At 41.1% G+C, this 22452-nt stretch overlaps 1 protein-coding gene across 3 annotated transcripts in view; it reads left to right on the plus strand.

The window, feature by feature from the left end:
- Positions 1 to 453: 453 nt before the first annotated feature.
- Positions 454 to 22452, plus strand: part of Plppr5 (phospholipid phosphatase related 5) — a 111827-nt gene continuing 89828 nt past the window's right edge. For 2 of the 3 annotated variants that reach the window (XM_021196412.2, XM_021196413.2), the window contains exon 1: positions 716 to 2041. In XM_021196412.2, the coding sequence (XP_021052071.1) occupies positions 1805 to 2041 (237 nt within the window). In that variant the 5' untranslated portion in view covers positions 716 to 1804. Of the gene's footprint in view, positions 481 to 715; positions 2042 to 22452 lie in introns of those variants that run through there. The other variant, XM_029537981.1, reaches the window with a different exon arrangement.

A 22452-nucleotide genomic window follows, 5' to 3' on the forward strand; every position in this document is an offset into this window, starting at 1 on the left:
CCGGGATTGGATACTCTGTACCTTTCCAGCAAGTACCCTGGGTTCTCAAAGTTCAACAGGGAGAATCCATTCATTCACTTGCCATGGCTATGCTCTTTGTTCCTGTACTTAGACATAGTTCCTGAAGTTTTACATCCTGAATCTTTCGAGAGACCACATTTTCATACAATGGTAGCTTACTCACGTACATTACTTCCACGGGCTAAAATTGCCCGTCATACACATCACTAAGAGTGATCTATCAAGCGTATTCTGAAATAATTAGTTGTTAAGTGATCTGTGATTACATGGTAGTCCATCTCACACCTATTTATTATTCAAGAAATTCAGTGTTGTTATCATCCAATCCTCAAAAATCAGTGATTTGCCTAATTAAAACTGTCGTTTGGGGCTTATGTTGTATTTTCTTATTGATAAAGACCCACCTCCAAATGCCACCACGTTATAGCCTATTCGATGTATGAACACCCCAGAAATCTGGTAAGTAATTCCATATTCTAAGGAAAAAAGCAGAGCTCTTAAGGTTATTTTTCTCTGCTTATCTTCTGCACATGCTTTTTTCTCTGCCTGGTGGATTGGTTGGTGTGAGCAGGGTCAGGGTAACTTGAAGATATTGCTTGGGTGCAGAGCTTATGAGTCATTGCAGGATGGGCTCTGCATACATATCGCTCCTAAGCTACTTAAATATCCACGCACACGCGTGGATACCTACGTAAGACTGCACTGTGTATGCTTGTGCTGCGACTCTGTATGGGTCTTCTGACCTCAGAGGAATCCCTGCAATTCCCTGAACTCTGGAAATAGCAAGATGGGGCACATAGTTCTTTCCCTGTCCTTGGTGACTGGTACCCCTGGGTCCCAAGAATCTGCAATGCCTCATCTCCCAAGCAGCTAATCAGAGGAGACTGAGAAGATGAGAAAGGCTATACGTGGAACCAACCAGGAAAGAGCCGGTTTGCCCAAGATGATGCCTCCGAAGCTAGGAACCTTGAATCTGTTGGTTTATTTACAAAGCCTTGGGAAACTGGAAGGGAGGCAAAGCCACCCAGAATCTAAAATCCTCTGAGATAATTTCTGTCATCAACTTGGAAGCCACACTGCTCTGGCTGCTGTCCAGCGCCTGGGGGGGGGGGGTCACAGAGTCCAGGCAGTGCTATGAGCACAGGCAGAGGCTGCAATTCGGGCGCCACCCGGACACTTTGCGCTCCAGTGGGCTTTGCGCTCTGAAGATGTGTCCCCGCACCATCTTCCCAGGCGCTGTGCGGGAGGTCTGAAACAGCCCAGCTGGTGCCTCGAAAGGGAGTTTCTAGAAGCTCCATCTCTGCTGCCTCCCCTCCCCTTCAGATTTGGAATTTTACCCTCTCCAGGCAGCTGCTGCAGCTATACAGCATCCGCCCGCCCTCCGAGGGGACGAGGTGCCACCGACGCCGCTTGCCTCGGGCTGGTCTGAGGGCTTGACCACAGTGCCGCGGTGTCCCGGATGCTCCCGAGCCGGGGCTGGGGACTCCCCGCCCTTGCGCGCGACCCCGCGGCCGGGCAGGCGGCGCTTGCGGCGGGCAGGGGGCGGGCAGGGCAGATGGGACTCGTCCGGGGGTAGCCGCCTCCTCTGCATCCTGCCCGCGCATCCCGGAGCCCAGTCGCATCCTCCGCCTCTGCCTCGGCGGCTGCCAGCCTCCGCCTCGTGCCACCTCGGCCTGCCGCCTCCCCCGCCGCTGCGCCCCCGGTGGCTGTGCCTCAGCGGAACCCGGAGGGGGCCTGTGGCGCGTCGGCCGCCCGCTTGGCTCGGCTTGGCCAGGAGGCGTGCATGCCCCTGCTGCCCGTGGCGCTCATCAGCAGCATGCTCTATTTCCAGATGGTGATCATGGCAGGGACGGTGATGCTGGCTTACTACTTCGAATACACCGACACGTTCACCGTGAACGTGCAGGGATTCTTCTGCCACGACAGCGCCTACCGTAAGCCCTACCCGGGCCCAGAGGACAGCAGCGCGGTGCCCCCAGTGCTCCTCTACTCTCTGGCCGCTGGCGTCCCGGTGCTCGTGGTAAGCTCAGGGCTGCTAGCCCTCTCTTGCCTTCTGCAGGTGGAGACTCAGCCAGGAGGACCAGGGAACACCAGCCTTCACCATCTAAGTTCCTCTAACTTGGTGGCAACCCTCTTCCCCCAGAGGGCATTCTTCTGGAGAGCATGGGGGTGGGTGAGAAGAAAGCACCCCTGTTTCTCCAAACCACCCCTGCACCCTCTGCTTGAGCCTGCAGGGCTGGGTGGCTCAAAGACAGGGAATAGACCTGCAGAAGGTGTTGGGTGGGTGGCAGAGCTAGGAAGGGGGAGAGCCTCTGAAACAAATAGACTCGATCCCTTCTGCGGTCCTGTCTAACTGGTCTTGGTCCTGAATTTTGGTAGGAAGAGAAGCAGCAGCTTGGGGTGGGGTAAAGGAGTCAGATGCTGGGATGGGGAAGTGACCCCAGTCGGCTGAGGCTGGGCCACATGCTCCTGTTTTATCTGCTCCCTTTCCCTCCTGATGAAAAGAGTCAGTTACATTATGCTGAAAATCAGCTCACAAGTATCTAAAAATGTCTTTGGGCATCTGTAAATGAAGATGCCTCAGCAACAGGACTTTGCTGAAAAGCAGGAGCAGAGGAACCTGCATCACAAGAGCACTTTAGATTTATTTAAAGGCTATCCTCTCCTAAGACTACACTAGCACTAGCACGTCCTTCTCTCTGGCTGGATTTAAAGTTTCTCTCCTCCCCCTCTCTGTCTGTCTGTCTGTCTTTCTGCCTCTGTCTCTGACTCTCCCTCTCTCCTTTCTGTGTGTGTGTGTGTGTGTGTGTGTGTTGAGAGACAGAGAGACAGAGACAAACAGAGAGACAAAGAAAGAGAGAGAGGCAGAGACATGACAAGACTATTTAGAACTGTTTAGAATGCTCTCACACACGGGGTATGTAACTCTTCAGCTAATAATTATACCACAATATACATATATGAACACAATCCAAAGATTTTTTTTTTTTTTTTGGTGGTAGATGAGTGATGTTTCTTTGGAGACCAACCTCACTACGGTTCCTCCTTTATATTGACAAAATATCTGAGGTTCCCTTCCCATGATGCTCCATCTTCTTTCTTCCTTCCCTCTCTCCCTCTCCCCACAGAAGGAATAGGAAGTGAAGTTAGAGAATGAAAGGGAAGGCAAGGGAACTTGGGCTTTTATTTTCCATAGCTGAGCTGGGGAATCCTATAAGTGTATCTGCTTCATTCATTTTTAAAAGTCTTTTCTCTCCTCCTCAGGGAAGTGATTTAAGAAATTTCAAAATGAAAAGTTCTTACCACAAAACTGGAATAGTATAAACAAAGCAAGCAAGTTCTTGCTAGCTTCTAAGATACTCTGTATTATACACAGATGATTTCAACCTCAGCTTGAGGGTGACAGTTGGGGGTGTGTTAAGACTTCCTTGTCCTCAAATGCCTTTACTTTGTTATTGTTTTTGACACCGGATTTGCTAAAATGTGTCAGAAATCCTCAATGCAGTTTCAAGCTCCAGTTCTCTCCCTCCCAGTTTGAAAAGTTGCCAGAGCAAAAGCTGGCCTAGTTTCTGGGGACTTTTGCCTCTGCAGCGTCTGTGTTTTCAGGCACATGCTTTCTAGGAGACTAAATAGCTCAGAGATTTAAAAAAAATGTTTTTAAAGGAAAATGCCTATTGCTTTGGGGTCATTGATTTATTTGCAACCACAATCAATAATGTCTGTGACTTTTATTTTGGCCATTCAGTGTCTTCAATGAAATAGCGCTTGTCAGTCTTGAACCAAATATCCTTGGTGGCAGGTGCCAGTTTAGAGTTGAGGGCACATTGGTCCAAGATTTTGACGACTCCTCGCTTAAAGGAGACCTAGGGAGAAGCTAAGAAGGGGAAGGGAGCTATTCACTGAGTGGAACTGAGCTATTTCGGTCATGTGCATTAAAGGAATAGCCTTCCTGGCCTTAGAGTGCCATGACTGGAAACATCATGAAATGACAGCAAAAGGTAGATATATCTGGTGTTCATATATCCAGAGGACTAGTGCCAAGTGACATGCTCCTGCTACTACCAAAGAACATCCCTGAAAGACGGGAGCTGCCTGCTGGGCCTGGAATGCAGACACAGAAAATGCAGAAATTTGTGAAAGGGAGGCTCCAACTTGGCTTTCTTCTTTTGACCATTAGTTCTCAGATATGTATGAATAGATTTAAGACTCAATGTGAAGAGAAGGAAGTGTTGAGTTTTGGTTGACTGGACTCAGTTTCATTTTCTGCTCACAGGAACAGTGCATTCTGCTAGAACGTGATAAGCCAAAACAGCAGTGGCAGCTCTTTTTTCTCCATTCTCGTCAAGAACATGACATCTCATACCCTTTCCTCTGGAGAATAGCAAACAACATCAGCAATCCCCAACCAAAGGGGAGTTAGCACTTTATTTTTGGATACTTGAGTATATTCTCCACACACCAGTGTGGGAACCCACTAATGTTGGCTTCATCTCTGAGATCCACCCATATTATTTTCATAAAATATTTTGTTCTCATTTTATTATTTCCTTTCTATGGGTCTTTTGCCTGCATGGATGCTTGTGTACCACTTACATGCCTGGTGTCCAAAGAGACAAGAAAAAGGTATCGGACCCCTGAGTCTGGAGTTACAAGCAATTATGAGCTGCCACGGGGGTGCTGAGAATTGAATCTAGGTCCTCTTAAAGAGCAGACAGCGATTTTAACCACAGAGTCATCTCTCCAGCCCTTTCATGAAAACATTTTGGCAAGCAGGTGCTGAGCTCAAGGACCAAAGTTAAAATGTAGCCCTAAGGCCCTAATGATTTTAACCCTAGTCTATCAAACTTCTAAGTCTATACTCTTTCTGTTATAATACATAAATTCAATCTGCTCATAATTATTCTAATTAAGTGTTTCAAACATTTTCCTATATATATTTAATATATTTTGACTGGTAAGGTTCATCTTTATTTACTTGTTTACTGATTTTTTTATGTATGTTCCTAACCTGAAAAGTAATCTTGAGAAGTTGGTCTCTTCAATATTTCAACCTGTAGATTACCTTTTATTTGTTCAAAATTTAAAGGCCTGTGTCTTTTAGATAGCATTGCACTTATTTATTTGCCTATTTATTTATGAGCAGTAAGGTGTACTCTCTCTGTATATAGCAAGTAGCTATATCTTAATCTTAAGATTCCAGGCACATGACTTTACCTGGCTGAACTTTAGGATCGGAAGCTCCATTTGCTGTGAAACCTTGAACAATTTGTTTACATTTATTCATTCTCAATTTTTCCAGTCACAGAATTTTGCATGTTAAATCATTTATAATATACAAATATCCTTCATGGCTCATGATCCACACTTGCTCACACCTCAGTGACGTGTCCGTTGTATTTTTGTGGTACTGGGGATTGAACTCAGGGACTGAAGCTCTTAGTCCATCATTATTAAAGCAAACTACTGATCAGTAAATGTTTCTTGAATTCCCTGTATTCTAAATATTCGTCTTTTAGTGTAGCTGCTACAAAGGCAGAGTAGCTACTCTAAGGGTAATTTCAGACATGAATGACAGTTGCTCATTTAAATAGCTTGCAGTTTATTTTGAGAAATTTAAAACGCACTAATAATCACAATAACTGTGAAAAGGTATATGCTTGGCTGGGTGTGGTGGTGCATACCTATAGCAGTAGCACTCAGCGACTGAGGCAGGAGGATTATCAATGTCAGGTTAATCCGAACAACATAGTGAGTTGAAGATTAGCCCTGGGCACACCATAAGACCCTGTATCCACAAAACAAACACTAACAGAACACAGTTTAGTTCCTGTCACTGAAAAAAAAAAAGGTAAGGAAATAGATTAATATGTAGACGATAAACAAATGATCCGCCTGACCACTGGTGAAAGAGAGAGGGACAAGATCACCTTTTTTTTTTTCTTTTGGATGTCTGGAGGAAGACTTCATGAAAATGGCGGCCCTTGAGAAAGACTTTATTTATTTAGTTAATCGTTGACAGTGCAGACAGCAGGAGCTTTGTGTGAATACTAGGAAAGTGCTGTGTTACTCAGCTACATCCCCAGCCCTTAGGAGGTGTCCTGAAGGAGGGGTTGAACTTAATAGAGGAGTTAAAAATTCTCAGGAGCAGTTTTGTGGGCAAACCCATGAACTCGGAGAGTGTAGACCATCCTTTTCAAACACCTATTGATCCACCTTCTTTGTGAGAGTGGCATTTGTTGGGGGAAATAGGGTACATGGTGAGAGACAAAGGCTGAAGTCATATGAGTATCACCCAATATAACAGCGGTGGGCTAGGGACATAGTCTGATGGGTGGTATTTCAGAACATGTCAGGGCAGAGAGGTGGACATTGAGGATTTTTCTATTACCAAAATAGGTACCAAAGATCATTTTAGGCTCCAAGGCTGGGACATGTGATATTATTTCAAAAGTCATTTCTTTTCTTTCTTTCTTTCTTTCTTTCTTTCTTTCTTTCTTTCTTTCTTTCTTTCTTTCTTTCTTTCTTCCTTCCTTCCTTCCTTCCTTCCTTCCTNTCTTTCTTTCTTTCTTTCTTTCTTTCTTCCTTCCTTCCTTCCTTCCTTCCTTCCTTTTTTTTCTTTTTCATTTTTGATAACTTTAAAAAAATATTAGATATTTTCTTTATTTATATTTCAAGTGTTATCTCCTTTCCTTGTTTCCCCCTGAAAACCCCCATCCCATACTCCCTCCCCTGCTCACCATCTCACCCACTCCTGATTCCCTGTACTGGCAATCCCCTACACTGGGGCATCGAGCCTTTACAAGACCAAGGGCCTCTCCTCCAATTGATATTCAACAAGGCCATCCTCTGCTACATATGTAGCTGGNGCCATTGGTCCCTCCATGTGTACTCTTTGGTTGGTGTTTTAGTCCCTGGGAGCTCTGGGTGTACTGGTTCATCCATATTATTGTTCTTCTTATGGGACTTCAAACCCCTTCAGTTTCTTGGGTCCTTTTTCTAAGTCCTGCGTTGGGGACCCCATGCTCAGTACAATGACTTGCTTTGAGCATCCACCTCTGTATTTGTCAGGCATTGGCAGAGGCTCAATAGTACTTTGAAGAAAAACAACACAACTTTGGTTTTTTCACAAAGATGATACGGGCTTATAGATGCTTTGAAAATGGTGCTGAATAGATTGACCAATATAGCATTTCTTAAAGCAGATTTTCACCCAATATGAATATAAGCTTAATAACTGACCTTGGTTTTCACTAATTAAAAGAACTGGTGGTTAGGATGGCTCTTGCTCCCCAAACTTGGACTTGCTAACTACCAAGATGTATCCTTCTTTAGATTTATATGCAACATAGTTGCCTTAGCCAGTGTGGCCACAGGGGCAGGGCTGGTTTGAAGGTTGGTATATGCACAGATAATGTTTTAGGAACGTCCCACTAGCATCTGAGACTTGGATTTGAGGAATGTGCCCACAGCTTCATTCCAAGCGCAGTGGAGGCAGATGATGACAGACAATAATTTTCTACTCAGGGTTCTTTCTTTTATAAAGCCTTGCCTTGAAAATCCACATCTGTGCTGTGCCACAAAAGGCCGTTAGATGAGTCTGTATCTTAGTCTGGCTTCTCTTACTAATTAGCCAGCTGCTTAGACCAAATTTTCTTATTTCATAAACCACAGGGTGACTTATGCCAGTTATCCACCCCACCCCACCCCCCCGCAAAAGCAGGCAGATCTCTGTGAGTTCTAGGGGAGCCTGTTCTACACAGGGAGTGGGAGGCCAGTCCAGGATACCTAGTGAGATCTTATCTGAACTAAAATGGAAAACAACAACAATAACAACAACAACAACAAAGAAACAAACAAAGCCCAAATAACCCAAATAGCCCCAAATCACATTGAACTCCTGGAGAGCTAATACATGCAGAAGTTCAGATGCTGAATTCTCTTGCTTGGGTTGAAGTCTAGTTGGCCATTTTGCAGTGGTAGGAACTTAGGTCTGTGTGTCCCTGTGTCTGTGTTTCTTCCATGATAAAATGGGGGTGATGGGAGAATTGCCTTTGTGGGGTTATTGTGGATGTAAAAATCAAACATGCATAAGTATCAGAGTAGGGTCCCTCCACACTTCATGTGTTGCTTTATTCAGTGCCTTCGCCAGTCACATATCCTGTCCTTACAGCCATTTTGTCAATGGCTACAAGGTATGCATTGAGGGATCATTATCAGAATTGGTTTATTTAAATTCATTAATACAATTCATTCCCACAGTACAGTTATGAAAGTGACTGATGTATAGGAAGCATAAGTCCAGGGACTTACAATGACAGTGCTATCCTCAAGCCTGTGGATTTACCTCTCCTGGTAAAATACTTTACTCCTGACATGCTAACTAGTCTGTTAAGACTTTTTTTTAGTCGTAGAGATTCAGTCCAAGAAAGTCAACATTTTTCTCAACCCTTTTGTCCTGGATTTCAGTTTTCCTGTTTTGATGGCAAACTGCGCTCCCCGCTGTAGAGATTGGTCTCCATGTGTGATGGAGGAAGTTGCTTTGTTTCCTCTTCAGCTTGGAAGTGTTGCAGAGAGGTGGGTGGTAGCAGAAGGGAGTCAGAGTTTTGTTGTTCTGCTTTAAAGCCTAGCTGTTATCTCAGCGGCACACACCAAGCAGGGGCTGCAGGCACCCACATTTGTGGAGACCCACCGTCTTCTTCTAGATTTGCAGTCTGTGGTGAGACTCTTTCTCTAGGGCCTATGGCTTAAAATAAGGAAGACTCAGTACTAGAGTTTTGAAATGCCACGAATGCGTGGAAATTGGATGTACGTGCATAAATGCAGAAGCAAAGTTTAAGACCTATTGTTAAGATTCCCTAAATGAACTACTCTTGGGGGGAGGGTCTGTGGATCTGTTTGAAGCCCTGCTAATACCTTTTGCTGTTCCTTAGAAATAAGTACTCATATCCATTCATCCAGATGCCCTCTTTCCCCTTCCTTCTTCCATTTTCTTTCCCTTTCTATTTTTAGAAACTTCTCTTTGTCCTTCTTTATTTCATTCATCACCACTTCCTTTCCTCCTGATGGGGCGATGGTGGCAGGAAGCAGGAGCATAGTGAGAGATTTCTCCTGCTTCCTTCTCCTTTCTTCCTTTCCTCCCCTCTCTTGCTTGCTTCCCTCTCGTCCTGCTCCCTGTCATGCCCAAGTCATCCTTGTCGTTTCTTTGAGACAGTTGCCTTAACTGAAATATGTGGGCTTACTCCTCTCTGCCTTTCAAAATTTTGATGAATAGCAGACAAGAAGGAAAGCCGACAATGTCACTTCATAAGTGCTGTGAGAGACAGCGAGAACATGCCATGCAGGTTGTGTAGCCACCCAGGCCTTGGCCGGAGGTCTGTGTCTGTAGCTCTATTTTGACAGCATGTGTTCTTCATCCAGAAAAATAACACGTATGAGTTTTACACTCTTTTCACTGACTTTCCTGCACACACACACTGGCACAGGTTAAGAGACAGCAGTCTAAATGGGTCTAACTAATTATTTTGACTATTATTCTAGTGTGTTATGCTGTATTCTAAAGTACTCCTGTAACTTTAAATATTGTTAAGATTCTTATTAAGAACCATCTTGGTCATATCTGTAATTTAAAGTAGATATAGTTTTGGGGGAGTACAGGAATGCCCTTGTTAAGTATACACCAGAACACAGGAAGTCTTGTTTTTTTTACCCCATCAAGCAGAAATCTATAGACTTTTTCAGTGATAACAAGGCATCTACCATGCAATAGGCACAGTGCTATTAACCAGACTTCTAAAAAGAATAAGGAATAACTCCTACTCTTCAACAATTCAGACCCTATGAGTAAAAATTACCTCTCAGCTTCATTTCTCTTGTGTATAAAACAGACACAAGAATACTTAACATGATCTATTATGCCAATTAAAAGCTGTATCTGTGCTATGTGTTCAGGTGGTGGCAGCTGCTCTTCCACTACAAATGGCAGCTAGTCTTGTTGATGGCCCCGAGTAAATGACATCACACAGGCTTAATCATTTTTGAATGAATGAGGTAAGCCATGTACTGCTCACATTAATTCTTTCAGATAGTGTGCACACATCCAGAGAGCTTTAGCAATTTGCTTCAGTTGGTACATGACACGTTGAAAATCTAAACCTATTACTTCAAGTCCAGGACTCTGGTAGCTCCATAGAGTGGGCCCCTCATTTGATTTGTAGTATGAACCATTGCCTTCCTCGCCACGGAAGAGCTAAAGCACATTGAGTTAATATCAATGTGCTCTTTGCCATATGCCCATTAATCTAGAGTCTCAGTTAATAAAAGTTGAAAACAACCCTAACTCTTGAGTTTAAAATCTATTTTCAAAGATATAAACTCTATTTCTAAAATTATCACCATGGCCAGTAGGATTCTCACTCATGTGATGTCACACCAAGGATCATTGCCTGTAGTTAGGAAGATACATTTAAAAGGTGTGGAAACTCATAGATTACTTGGATGAATGATATTTTAAAATATGTAAAATGGAATTATATCAGTACTATTTGAACTATTTCTGAGAATGCCAGTTTTCACTCAGCAGGCTGGTTACTTTTTTTAGTCTTATTATGACAGATGTAGTTTGAGAATCACTGTCAGCAAAATTACCATTTTTGAAGGGATAAAAACAGAATTTTAGATTTTTTTCAAAAAAGGTACATTAAAAATTAATGACAAATTTGTATACATACTTCACACAGAGAGAACATGTGTGCATCAGTGTGTGTTAAATGTGTTTGATATTTAATACATTTATAAATTCAGTTTTATCTCCATGTGTCTCACTTCTCTGATGCTTTTTCCTGTTCCAAATCAGTTACTTAGAACACTCTTTGCAGTCCAAGCAGTAACCTCCTGGCTTAGATCTCTTGGATTCTACAAGTTGGATATGAATTATGATATTCAAATAATTTTGTGCTGTGGATTTTAATGCATTATTACTCATATTCCCATTATTAGATTTGAGATTATTCTGAGTCAATCATATAAACTTACTTCATTCAGTTTTGTTTTGTTGGATATCTAGATTGTTGTTTTTTGATAAATAAGCTATCAGGGCACTCGTTGAGGTTGTGTGATGAAGTTATAATGAATATTAATTCAAATATTGGGCCAGATTTTGCTGAGACTTCAGTTATTTAATAGCTTTCCATTACTGCAGCCAGAAGTGTCCAAATAACTCCTAAGTTCCATGAAGCCTCAGCTCTTTGTCTACAGAGATGTTTTAGATTAGTGAAATGCTGCTTGAAGGGTCAGCACAGTCAAGGTAGGATTTGTGACATTGAATTGATATAGTGAAAACCAGCAATACTTCATCAAGATTCAACCATTATGAAATAGGGTATAGGCCACACCATCATCATAATCCTTTCTTATTCAAGTATGGGAATATAATCCCATTCACATCGCTTGAAATTTTTTCTTTCATGTATAAATAGACATTTTAGTAACTCATCAAGATAATTAAAAGTCAGTCTTTTCATCAATATAGAAAATCCTTTTATTTCTGTTCTCATTGCTAATTAAGTCAGTTGTTAATTAACATATGGATAACAAAGAGGCTTTGGCAGATTCTTTGAAATAATAAGACCTGTTTTAGTTTTCTGTCACTGTGACAACATACCTGGGATGATTAGCATAAAAGAAAGAAGGGTTCAGTGTGATTCATGGTTTTAGTTCAGAGTCACTTGGCTTCTGGGCCTTGGATGAGGAAGACAGTTCATCAAAGTCCAAGTACATGAAGGGACAAAGCAATTTACCTCACATTGGCCAGGCAGCAAAGAAACAGTGTTTGCATTTATAACAAAGCCCTTCTCTAAGAAGTCATTTAGTTATTACTTTGTCAATGGATTAATTTTCCAGTGAACTCAGGGCACTTGTGATCCAATCCTTCCCTAAAGCCTCAGCTCTGCACACTGCAGCACCAGGGACCAAGGTCTTCAACCCACCATCTTCATCCCTGGAAGTAGAGCATCTGTAAGCTTATATGTACTCATGCATATCACATGCATCATCCTAAGGTCATTTGCAGACATGATAATTAAGGGATTGGGTCTTCTTTAATCCACTATTTCTTGAAAATATATTCTCCAGATACCTCAGCTAAATGGTGGAATGCATAATTACCTTTTCCATATAGCCAGTTTCCTATTTTGCTAGCCTATAAAATGCTCATTTATTTCCTGAGAATATACATCATGTTTGGCACAGTAAGGAAAGTTCTAAAACAAGTGCAAATGGAGTCATAGGAAGCAGGGCTAGGAAAAGTTCCTTCACCTCAACCCGCCTCGGTTTCCCCTCTCTCCTCTCAGATTTTCTTGATCTGAATAAATATATGGTGAACAGCTTTCATGGGCAGCTTACTCTAAGGTAAAGACTTGAAGGGGTTAAACTGGTTGCTGCAACTATCAAAAACAGGGACAGAAGTCTCCCCTATATTCCAAAGCAATTTTGGCAATAGTTGAAATATTATAGAGTAGTGAAGCCAATGCATTGCAGACATATCTGCATATTATTGAACTAATAGAAGTCAGACTTGTGTAGATTCAGCCCAAACCTCTGTGTGTTTCTCAAGCATTCAATAGTGACAGCAGAAACTGTCCTTTATTGAAATTTCCATTTTGGACTCAGCACCCTCTCAGCTGGGGTACATAGAAGCATCTTGTATTTCCAGAGACCTCATCAAAGCGGAATGTCAGGATCTCACAGACACTGAACCCCTAGCAGCCTGTGAGAGACGCTGCACCTGGGGATTCCTCTTGGAATTTCAAATGAACCCTTGACATTTTCCATTGAAAGGATAAAACAGTATCTTTGGGTTGGTGACAATGACCTCTTCCTTCCCATGTGCCTGGGCACTATTTGCTCAGTTACTAAAATGAAGAGTCTTAGTCATCACTACGTGATGCTCCTCTTAGTCTTCCACAAAGGGATGTCTGTTTCCTTCCTTTTCTAGTTTCTCATCACATGGTTACTTGGGATCCCCTTGTTTTTCTGGGTGAAGTCTGGAATACAGATATCAGCCTCTAGAAGATGCTTTTATTCAAACCACACAATCTGGCACTGCATTTTTTGAGAAGGTTTTTAAATTCGATGTGAAATAGAACACGTATCCCCATAGCTAGACCTCTTGAGTTATGAAAGAGGAACTTAGGGATCCTTTTTTTTTTTTTCTCTTAATTTTCTAATGAGTTCCCAGAGAGATAAAGTGACATGCTCAAGACAACTCAGCTAATGAGCAGATTGCACAGGCAGCTAATGTGTTTAGAATGTTGTATGCCTTTCAAGCATTGTTGCACATGCTACACATATACTGTTAGCTTTCTTCTCAATATTGGGGTTATAAGTGAGAGGATCAAGGCTCAGAAAGAGTCAGCAACTAACCTGTGACAGCACAGAAGTGATATGCCTTGGTCGAATGCTTCTCCTGTCCTGGTTCTGACTTCTCTTGAAAGGGGTGAAGCTTATCTGTAGCAGATCTCTCTGTTTGACAGTGTTATTTAGGAAAGGAAAAAGGACAGTATGTGTTTATGATGACATTTTTTTTTTCTTATGAAATACATTGTTGACCCAAAAATTCTACTTAACAGTGTGTTTATAGTTGACACTTACTTAGGATCTTGAACATGCAACAAAAGCTGAGGGAAAATAAAAAATGCTTTTAATGGACTAGAGAGATTGTTCTATGAGCATAGTGCTGCCTAAATAATGCACAAGGACCCAAGCTCAGATCCCAGGCAGCCATGTAAAAATATTGGGCAGGGTGGTATGTGTGTGCCTACAAGCCTAGTGCTTTGGGACTGGTTACAGGTAAATCCCAGGGGCTCCTAACTTAGGCCAGGTAGTAGAGTTAATATAATAAGCTCCAGGTTTCTGAGAAACCTTGGCTCAAAAACCAAGGTAGACAGCAACAGAAGAAAAATTAGAGATAAACCTCTGGCCTCCACATATGATTGAGTCCACCTCCTCAAACACACATAACACACACACACACACACACACACACACACACACACACACACACACACTAATACACACTAAATAAATGAATAAATAAATAACATTTGAACTCCAAGTCAGTGTTGGCTCTATGACATTTTTTCTCTTCTTTTTTTTTTTTTTTTTTTATATCATCTATTTTCAGTCAACATGGAAAGCCACATTTGGAGTTTGACAGGTAGCTGAGAAAGAATCTATCCATCCAGTTTTGAAGCACACATTTTAAACTCTTACACTGTGATTTTAACACAAATAACTGGAACACTGTCACAGAGAATTTCAGATACAACTAGGACATTGACTTTACCATCAGGTTTGGAACAAGAGGATTGGCAATATTCAATTGTATAAACATAGTTAGTGAAAAGCATAGACATTATACATATGTACTTTAAATGATTTTTTAAAGAACACAGTGTTCTTAATGCTAGTCCGAGAACAATAGACACAACTCTTTTGCCCTTTTCTTGGTTCCATCTGAGGCTTGAAGGCATTTCTCTGTGATGCTGAGCTCATGACATTCTTCCCTTATTTCATTTCCATATATTTGCATACCCCACCCTTAATTTGGGCAGCTTAAATTTGAGCCATCTCTTTGGTACCTCTTTCCTTGTTGCTTGAAGTCAACTACTGTCTGTTGTCCCTATCGTTTCCTTTTCACGTATGATCATTCCTTTCTTCCTGTCTTTACACTCTTTAAGATAAAGGGCCTTGTGAGTATAGAATGGGCTGCTTGGGAGAAAACAAGATGTAATAAAAAGAGCAATTCATTGGCCTGCCACACAGGAGACTCACTCTCCTTCTTCTGCCGCTGACCATCCGTTGCAATCAGGCCATGCTTTTCTAGCCTATACATCACCAGCTATTGTGTTTGGAAAGGCTTGAGCTCCAACTGGGCACAAGACTGATCTCTTGCCGCCTTGGGCAGTCCTTTCTGGGTATAAAACAAGGCTGACGATGAGGATAATTCATGTGAAGATGAAGTCGTGTGTCCCTCCGAAGCCCTTTGAAGACAAATAGGCTTGCTTCCATGGCTTCCCAATATTTGAAGTCATTTCTCAGTTTGCCTGCCTTTCAGGAATCTGAGAATAGTCCTCACATGGCTGTGGATTTAAATGTGCTGTACTCTTCTGGTGGCTGCCCATAATGGACTGTGCTTGGGATGTAGTAGGTTCTTATATTTACCATTGACACTGTACCACAGGAGTACTTTCACATAAAGACAGGAATGGGAATTTTCCTTCCTAATGGACTACCTTGTTCATAAATCTATTAGCCTTTGGCTAATATGTATTGGCATAGCAGCTTCTTGTGGTCAGCTACTTAATTTATAAGTGGAATAGAAACATAAGCTCCCCAAAACACCGACTTCTTGGCTTCCCACACGTTAAGCTTGAGCCCCAGGCAAATCATTCTAATTGAATTTACCACCTTGGAATCAGATGGCTAATAAAACACTTAATTGAGTATACAACATACAATATATTACATGACCACGTGGTTGGTTACACATTGTGTTAATTGTATAAAAGCTTGTTGGCTGTCAAAAGATTATAAATTCCTATAGAGTAACAAATATGTGTTATAAATATGTGTGACTCTTGCTCATCACCTAAGTACCTTTCAAATGATAGCCATAGATAATTTGTGTATTTTGAAATCATAGAATTAATAGAAATTAGAAATATTTTTATCCCATTTTTGCATTAAAATATTTAAGAATTTCGTAGATAAATACAATATATTTCAATTATCCCCACATACTCAGTTCCTCCCAGGCCCTCCCAATAAGTCCCTCTCCCAAGTCTGCCAACTTCATGCCTTCCCCTTTTGTGTCCAGTTGAGTGCAGTTATTGCTGCTTGTATACACATAGATGTTGGGGTATTCTCCTGGAGCATGTATAGCATCCCAGGGGCCACATCTCTGAAGAAAACTAACTAGCAGCTCTCAACTGCCAAGTGCTCATCGTTTCTGGATGGGGTCTAGGGTGTCCCTCCATATTCATTTTGGAATGTTTTGATCTTGTTCAGATCTTGTGAACATAACCACAGCTGCTGTGGCTCTGTCATGTCTAGGTGACAGTGATTCCCAGAAGTCCTTCTGAGCTTTAGGGATGTGGTCATGTAGATATCCCACCTAGGGCTGAGTACGTCACAGGTACTTTCTCTCTGCACCTTGATCGACTGTAAGTTCCTTTATTAATCGTAAGCCATTCTTGTTTAATTTTACTAATATACTTGAGTGCATGCCATATTATGATAAAATGTACTTAAGGGCATTATCCACTCATAGAACCTTAGGTAGTCAAGCCCAAATTATTTTTCTAAGCTCTAGATAGTTAATGATTTACTGTATTTTACAGGCATTAATTTTAAATATTTTCCTATGTATATTCATTTATCTTTTCATTTAATCAAAGTTACACAAAATGTACTTCAAAAGTCAACCTCATTTTCTTTAATTGAAGAATATTTCTAATACCTCTAACTTTCCATTTACACACCCCTGACATCTTTATTATTTTGCTCTATAGTCACTACTTTATGCTTTAAACTATATCTACCACATAATTTTAGAAGTTCAAATCATTACTGCAGGAGAGTTTTGTTGTAGATGCCTCTTTTAAAAAATAAAGCATGATACTTTATGCAGTTTTAACATACCTTAGTTTTTTCTTAACTAAACCAGAGGTGCTGGAAATATTACTCACTAGTATGGTTAGTGTTTGGTTAGCATGCATGTGTTAGATTCCTAGATTTGGCCGGGTATGGTGGCACACGCCTTTAATCCCAGCACTTGGGAGGCAGAGGCAGGCGAATTTCTGAGTTTGAGGCCAGCCTGGTCTACAAAGTGAGTTCCAGGACAGCCAGGGCTATACAGAGAAACCCCGTCTCGAAAAAAACAAACAAACAAACAAACAAAAAAAACCAAAAAAAACCCAAAAGATTCCTAGATTTGGGCTGTGCGCGAGCGTGCACACACACACACACACACACACACACACACACACACACACAGCTATCTAAGATCACATTATTAGCATTCTTCCAATTCATCAGTTAAATCATTTTACATCTGAAGCTTTTATGTGTGAACAAATTAGAAAACCTGGTGTTTCTGTGCACATATGCATGGGATTCATATGAATGTGGAGGGTAGAGATTGATGGCAGGTATCTCTGTCAATCCGTTTCCACCTTCCACTTTTGAGAACAGGTCTCTCACTGAACCTAGGGCTCCTCCTTTCGGCTATACTAACTGGCCAACCGGATCAAAGAGTCTTTATTTCTTTTCCTCTCTATCTGCTATTGCAGGTGTGCTTCATTGCAACCATGGTTTTCATGGGAGTGCTATATATTTGAACTCAGATCTTTATCCTTGTGCTGCAAGTACTTTGCTGACTGAGTCATCTCTGTAGCCCCTAGAAAACTTTTGGATGGTGTTCTGGTGTTGCCTTCGGATGGCTGGCAGGGTTTCTAAATGAGATGAGTCAGTAGTTTAGAGTCACCCAGGGTCTCTGAAACATGATTTGTACATTTTTATTAGCAATCATATATTAAAATGAAACACTAGACTCAGTACGTGAAACTATTTTTGAGGAGGGTTTCTTTCCTTAGAGAGTGATAAAAAAATTAGTGGCACTTTAGAGAATGACATTAACTAGGAGAGGACGACTCAGTGTTGCATGGGCAAGCAAATCACTCACAATGTCAATTAACTCAGGCCCGGAACATGAAATTACCATTTTATTGTTTATGGATTCTCTCACGGAAACTCAGGACTTCCCAATTCGACTGAAATACTAAGTGTGAGGAAATTAGCTATCCACCTTCTCAAATCTGTGCACATGAAACAGTGGGTTGGCATCCTGTTGTAGACCATGATGTGATACTCAAATAGATCCCCTCCCCCTTGTAAAACAACTGAAAGAACAACTGTTGGGTCCTTCTTGGGATAAAGGTGTTTATGTGTGGTAAATGGGTTTTATATGTTCAAACACAGAAGGCAGGATCCACAGGCTAAGATATATTAACTGATCACGACAGAGGAATACACAATAGTGTAGGAGGGTGAAGAGGTGAGGGGGTGGAAAGGGGAACCATTGAAGCAGAGGATATAATAGCTGGTCAAGGGAATGAAGGAAAGAAGATTCAAAGAAGGCAGTGTGTGTGTGGCCATTCAGTCCAGGGAGTTATGCAAGACTGGAGTGGGAAATTATCTACAATAAAAGATAATTAAAAGATACTATATCCCAGCTGGGCGTGATGGTGCACGCCTTTAATCCCAGCACTCGGGAGGCAGAGGCAGACGGATTTCTGAGTTCAAGGCCAGCCTGGTCTACAGGGTGAGTTCCAGGACAGCCAGGGCTACACAGAGAAACCCTGTCTCAAAAAACAAAAAACAAAAAACAAAAAAACAAAAAACAACAACAACAAAAAGATGCTACATCCCAATCATACGTGAAGCCCACATTCCATTACTAGCTTGAAAAGATAAGTCTATATTGTATATTCTTGCTTCCCAACCTCATTTAATCTTCTTGGCCTACGTGCCATCCAAAAGTAATTCTATGTCTGTGAATCATTTAATTCAGTAAACTGTGAAGAAAAATAAAAATAGTGGTTTAGAGTCTTAAGAGCTCTTGGACAATATGTAGCACATGGGTCTTAGCTGAGAAAGTTGTTTGAGAAATAATAAGTTTTTATCCTCATCAGTTATAACTGCAGCTGCAAATTAAAATTAGCTCGTAAGAAGTTTATATATATATATATATATATATATATATATATATATGTATACTTTAAATTTTCAATTAATTCTTTTCAACATGTCAGTGCTAAAGCTACAAAGTAAATATTGTACAATCTTAAAGGTTATGCTGAGAATCAACAATAAGTTTAAATTGCTACAGTTATGTTATTGCTGCTTTGCTTCTGTAAATTATTAATTCATCTTAACTCAAAATTTCCTAAATTGCACAAGTGTGCTCATCAGTATTAACTGCCTTCAATCATCTCATTATGAATTGAAAATTAAGGTGAACTGTACACATTTCCACACAGGGGTAGCAATTTGAAGTATAATGCTAAAATTCTTTCTTGAAGACATTGGCATTTCTATGAAATACAACTGCAGTGTCCTGGCTAAGTGAAATGCAGATTTTCCAGTTTAGAGTATCAAGGATTAGGCATGTTTGGCTTTCTTGCAAGATGCACTATCCTTCTAAATTTGGTCACCTAATTAAGATTTCTATTCATGGGAAATGGCTTCAAAGAGCACATAAAAACCAGCTTTTCATGAACATCCTTTGATTGGATTCATTAGATTTGCATAGCCTTTATGGTGGGAATGTACTGATGTCTTGGCTTCTTCCACTTAGAAGCGAGAGCTGAAAGGAGTCGGAAAGGGAAGATGCAATGCGTAAAGGGTTGCAAAGGATGCTTGTAAGAGTAGTTAGGTCCATGGCATGCTGATGAGAACAGACCAAAAGGAGCTGAAGCAGCAAAAGGAGCTGATACTGGTTTGGCAGTATCAGCAGTCCAATCCAAACACCCAAGCATGGGAGAAAAAGACAGAAGATTCAGACAGAGTACATTATGTAGGTGTGTTTTGTAATAAAAGAGGCACTATAACAGCCCTGGTGCCCAAAGGAAAGTGATCAAAGAAGCAGAAGGAACCTCTGGTGAGCTGTAAAATAGGTGGACCAAGACAAGCTTGGCTGCTTAGGCTTCTCGGAAGCAACTCTAACATGGAGTCACCCGGATATCAGATACCAGTGCTGACGCAGGGCTAAGGATGGGATGGAAGTTGAAAATGGAACTCTGAGAGGGAGAGCAGAGCAAGTTCATGTGAAGGATGGAAAGAGGCAGGGAATGGAAGGAGAACCTGGAATAAGAAAAGGTTGATCAGAATGGGAGTCCAAGTGACAGATTGTGAGATGAGGTTCCAGGCATATACTCTGAGATATAGGATCTGATAGCCCATATCAGGATTATCAGCCATCATAGACCACACACTACCCTGCGCGGCAGTAGTCTGCAACCTCTGAGTTGGGTTGGAATGCAGGTAGAGTTTAAACAGCAGATAGGATATAATTGAATTAAGGAGGCCTTTGTGTGGACATAACCTTCTGGACTTGCAGGTCTTAGCCCAGAAGCTCCATGCTATTCATCCTGGCATTCATGTAGACTATGGCAATAATAAAGACTCTCCTGTTTTCAAAAATGGCACTTTAAAAATGTGTGTGTGTGTGTGTGTGTGTGTGTATGTGTGTGTGTGTGTACACACGCACTTGAGTACATGTATCTGGGTATCCATGGAGACCAGAAGAATATATCAGATCTCCTGGTGGTAGGTTGTGAGCTTGTGAGCTGCCTGGTGGAGATTTGGGAACTGAACTCTGGTCCTCTGCAAGAGCACTCTTAACAGATGAGCTGTGGTGGCAGCCCCAGGTCATCATCCACTTTTATGACATTCCACTACTCAGAGAATAGCTCAGTGATTCTATGACACAGGTATCACCGTTATTTAAAGGTGATAAAAAATCACAGCTGCAAAAATTTTGAGTTGACTAGTCACACAGACAAAATAGTTAAAAAGTTTAGATGAGAACTTTTTCCTGACATTTTAAACCTTTGTTAGGTATTTATCAGTAAATAAAGGGGAAGAAATTTTTTTACACCCCAAGAAGGCTAACGGTTCATGAAGCATCCGGATGGATTTACAAATAACCTCACAAAGAGACAGTGTTTCCAAACCTTATTTCAGTACCAAGGAGAACACTCAAGATGCACCCCCACACACACCCCTTAAAAAACAGAAATTAAAGGATGTACTGTGGAATATCAGAAAGATGTACACTTAAGAAGAGGGTATTTGGGTTACCTTGCTGGGTATTTTTTGGTTTGGTTGAAAGAAAATGAGAACTAATATGTGTAAAGGCTGATTTAAAAATAAGATGTGGCTGGGTTTGATGTTATGTCTTCTATTAATGAGTGCAGTGGTGGATGGCAGTGATCAATCACTGAACTCTTTGCTTCCAAGTTTCCTTATCGTGGGCGCTTATTTTATAAGAGCTTATATTTTGGAAGATGCTGATGGAGGAGGGGATTAGATTTCTACCACATCTATGTCATTCTTTGTTTCTGGTTTTTACTCTCACACCTCCTATTCAGAAGAAGAAACTGCACCCAACCCCTAAGAAATTTGTGCAGTGTTAAGTAATTTGACCTGGAAAGTATTGGTTCTTTAACTCACCATTTCCCATGCCTCTCTAGCACAAGTTCTGGGTTCCATGGGGGGATTTGAAAGGAAGGAGTGTCTATATTCCACTTAGTCCATTTGATTTTAATACATTTTGAAATTTGTATGAGAATAGAGTCTCAAACACGTGAAGAGAGCAGTGATTAACGTGCATTTGAGTTTTCCAATGAAACCTCTAACCAACAACAGTGGAGAAGGTTAGGAGAGTAAGGAATCAAAATTCAACACGAAAATCAAATAGCTAAGATACTGATGAATGGTATGGCACTTATAAAGCAAGAGGTACTAGCTCTGCAGATAGAAACATATTTAACTGACAAGCCTTTATAACACTGAGCTGAAATAAACAACCATATTAGTTTATGTACTATGGGAATTTTGAATTAGAAAATTAAGAACATTAAGTAGAAAGAGTATGCTAGAAAAATTCAATGGTAACCCCTCTTAAGAGTGTTGCCTTAAATGTGTCCATATTTAGATACTATTTTGAATGTGTTTCTTTGTTAATTTTGATTTTCTAAATAATGCTCAATGTATGATGGGTACCAAATGAGTAGAAATAATAAAGATGGTAAATTTTAGGACTTGTGGATGCTAGCAATGCTATGAAAGAAGAGACTCCCTTGTGCCTGGATATCTGGGAGAAAAATTCATCAAAGCACTGCTGAGGGTGTGTTTTGACAAATTTTCCTTCCAGATGTACAGTCATGATATGGTTGTGTGGAATAGAGAAAAGAATCTACCATTGGTGTTTTACCATATATTGCATAGCAATGATATCAATATACATCGCCCTGGTTGGATCTTCCTTGCAGAAAATCAAATGACACAATTTGTGAAGTCGTTTTAATTTGTCACACATCCCTCTCCATCCTCCTTACCTTCTTTTTTTTCTTTTTCACCTTCTTTTCCCTCTGCCTATCCTTCTCTCTCTCCCTCCTACATTTCTGTCTTTCTCTTCTGTGTCTCCCTTCATCTTTTCTTTGGTCTTTACCTTTTATTTTTCTTCGGGAGTAAGTTGATGGATGCCATCCCCATTCTGGGAAAGGTTCAGATTAAAAGGTGTGATGCAATGATTAAAAATCAAGAGTCAGGCCGGGCCTGGTGGCGCAGGCCTTTAATCCCAGCACTCGG

This window comes from Mus pahari, chromosome 4, assembly GCF_900095145.1.
Source record: "Mus pahari chromosome 4, PAHARI_EIJ_v1.1, whole genome shotgun sequence".
Taxonomy (NCBI): Eukaryota; Metazoa; Chordata; class Mammalia; order Rodentia; family Muridae; genus Mus; species Mus pahari.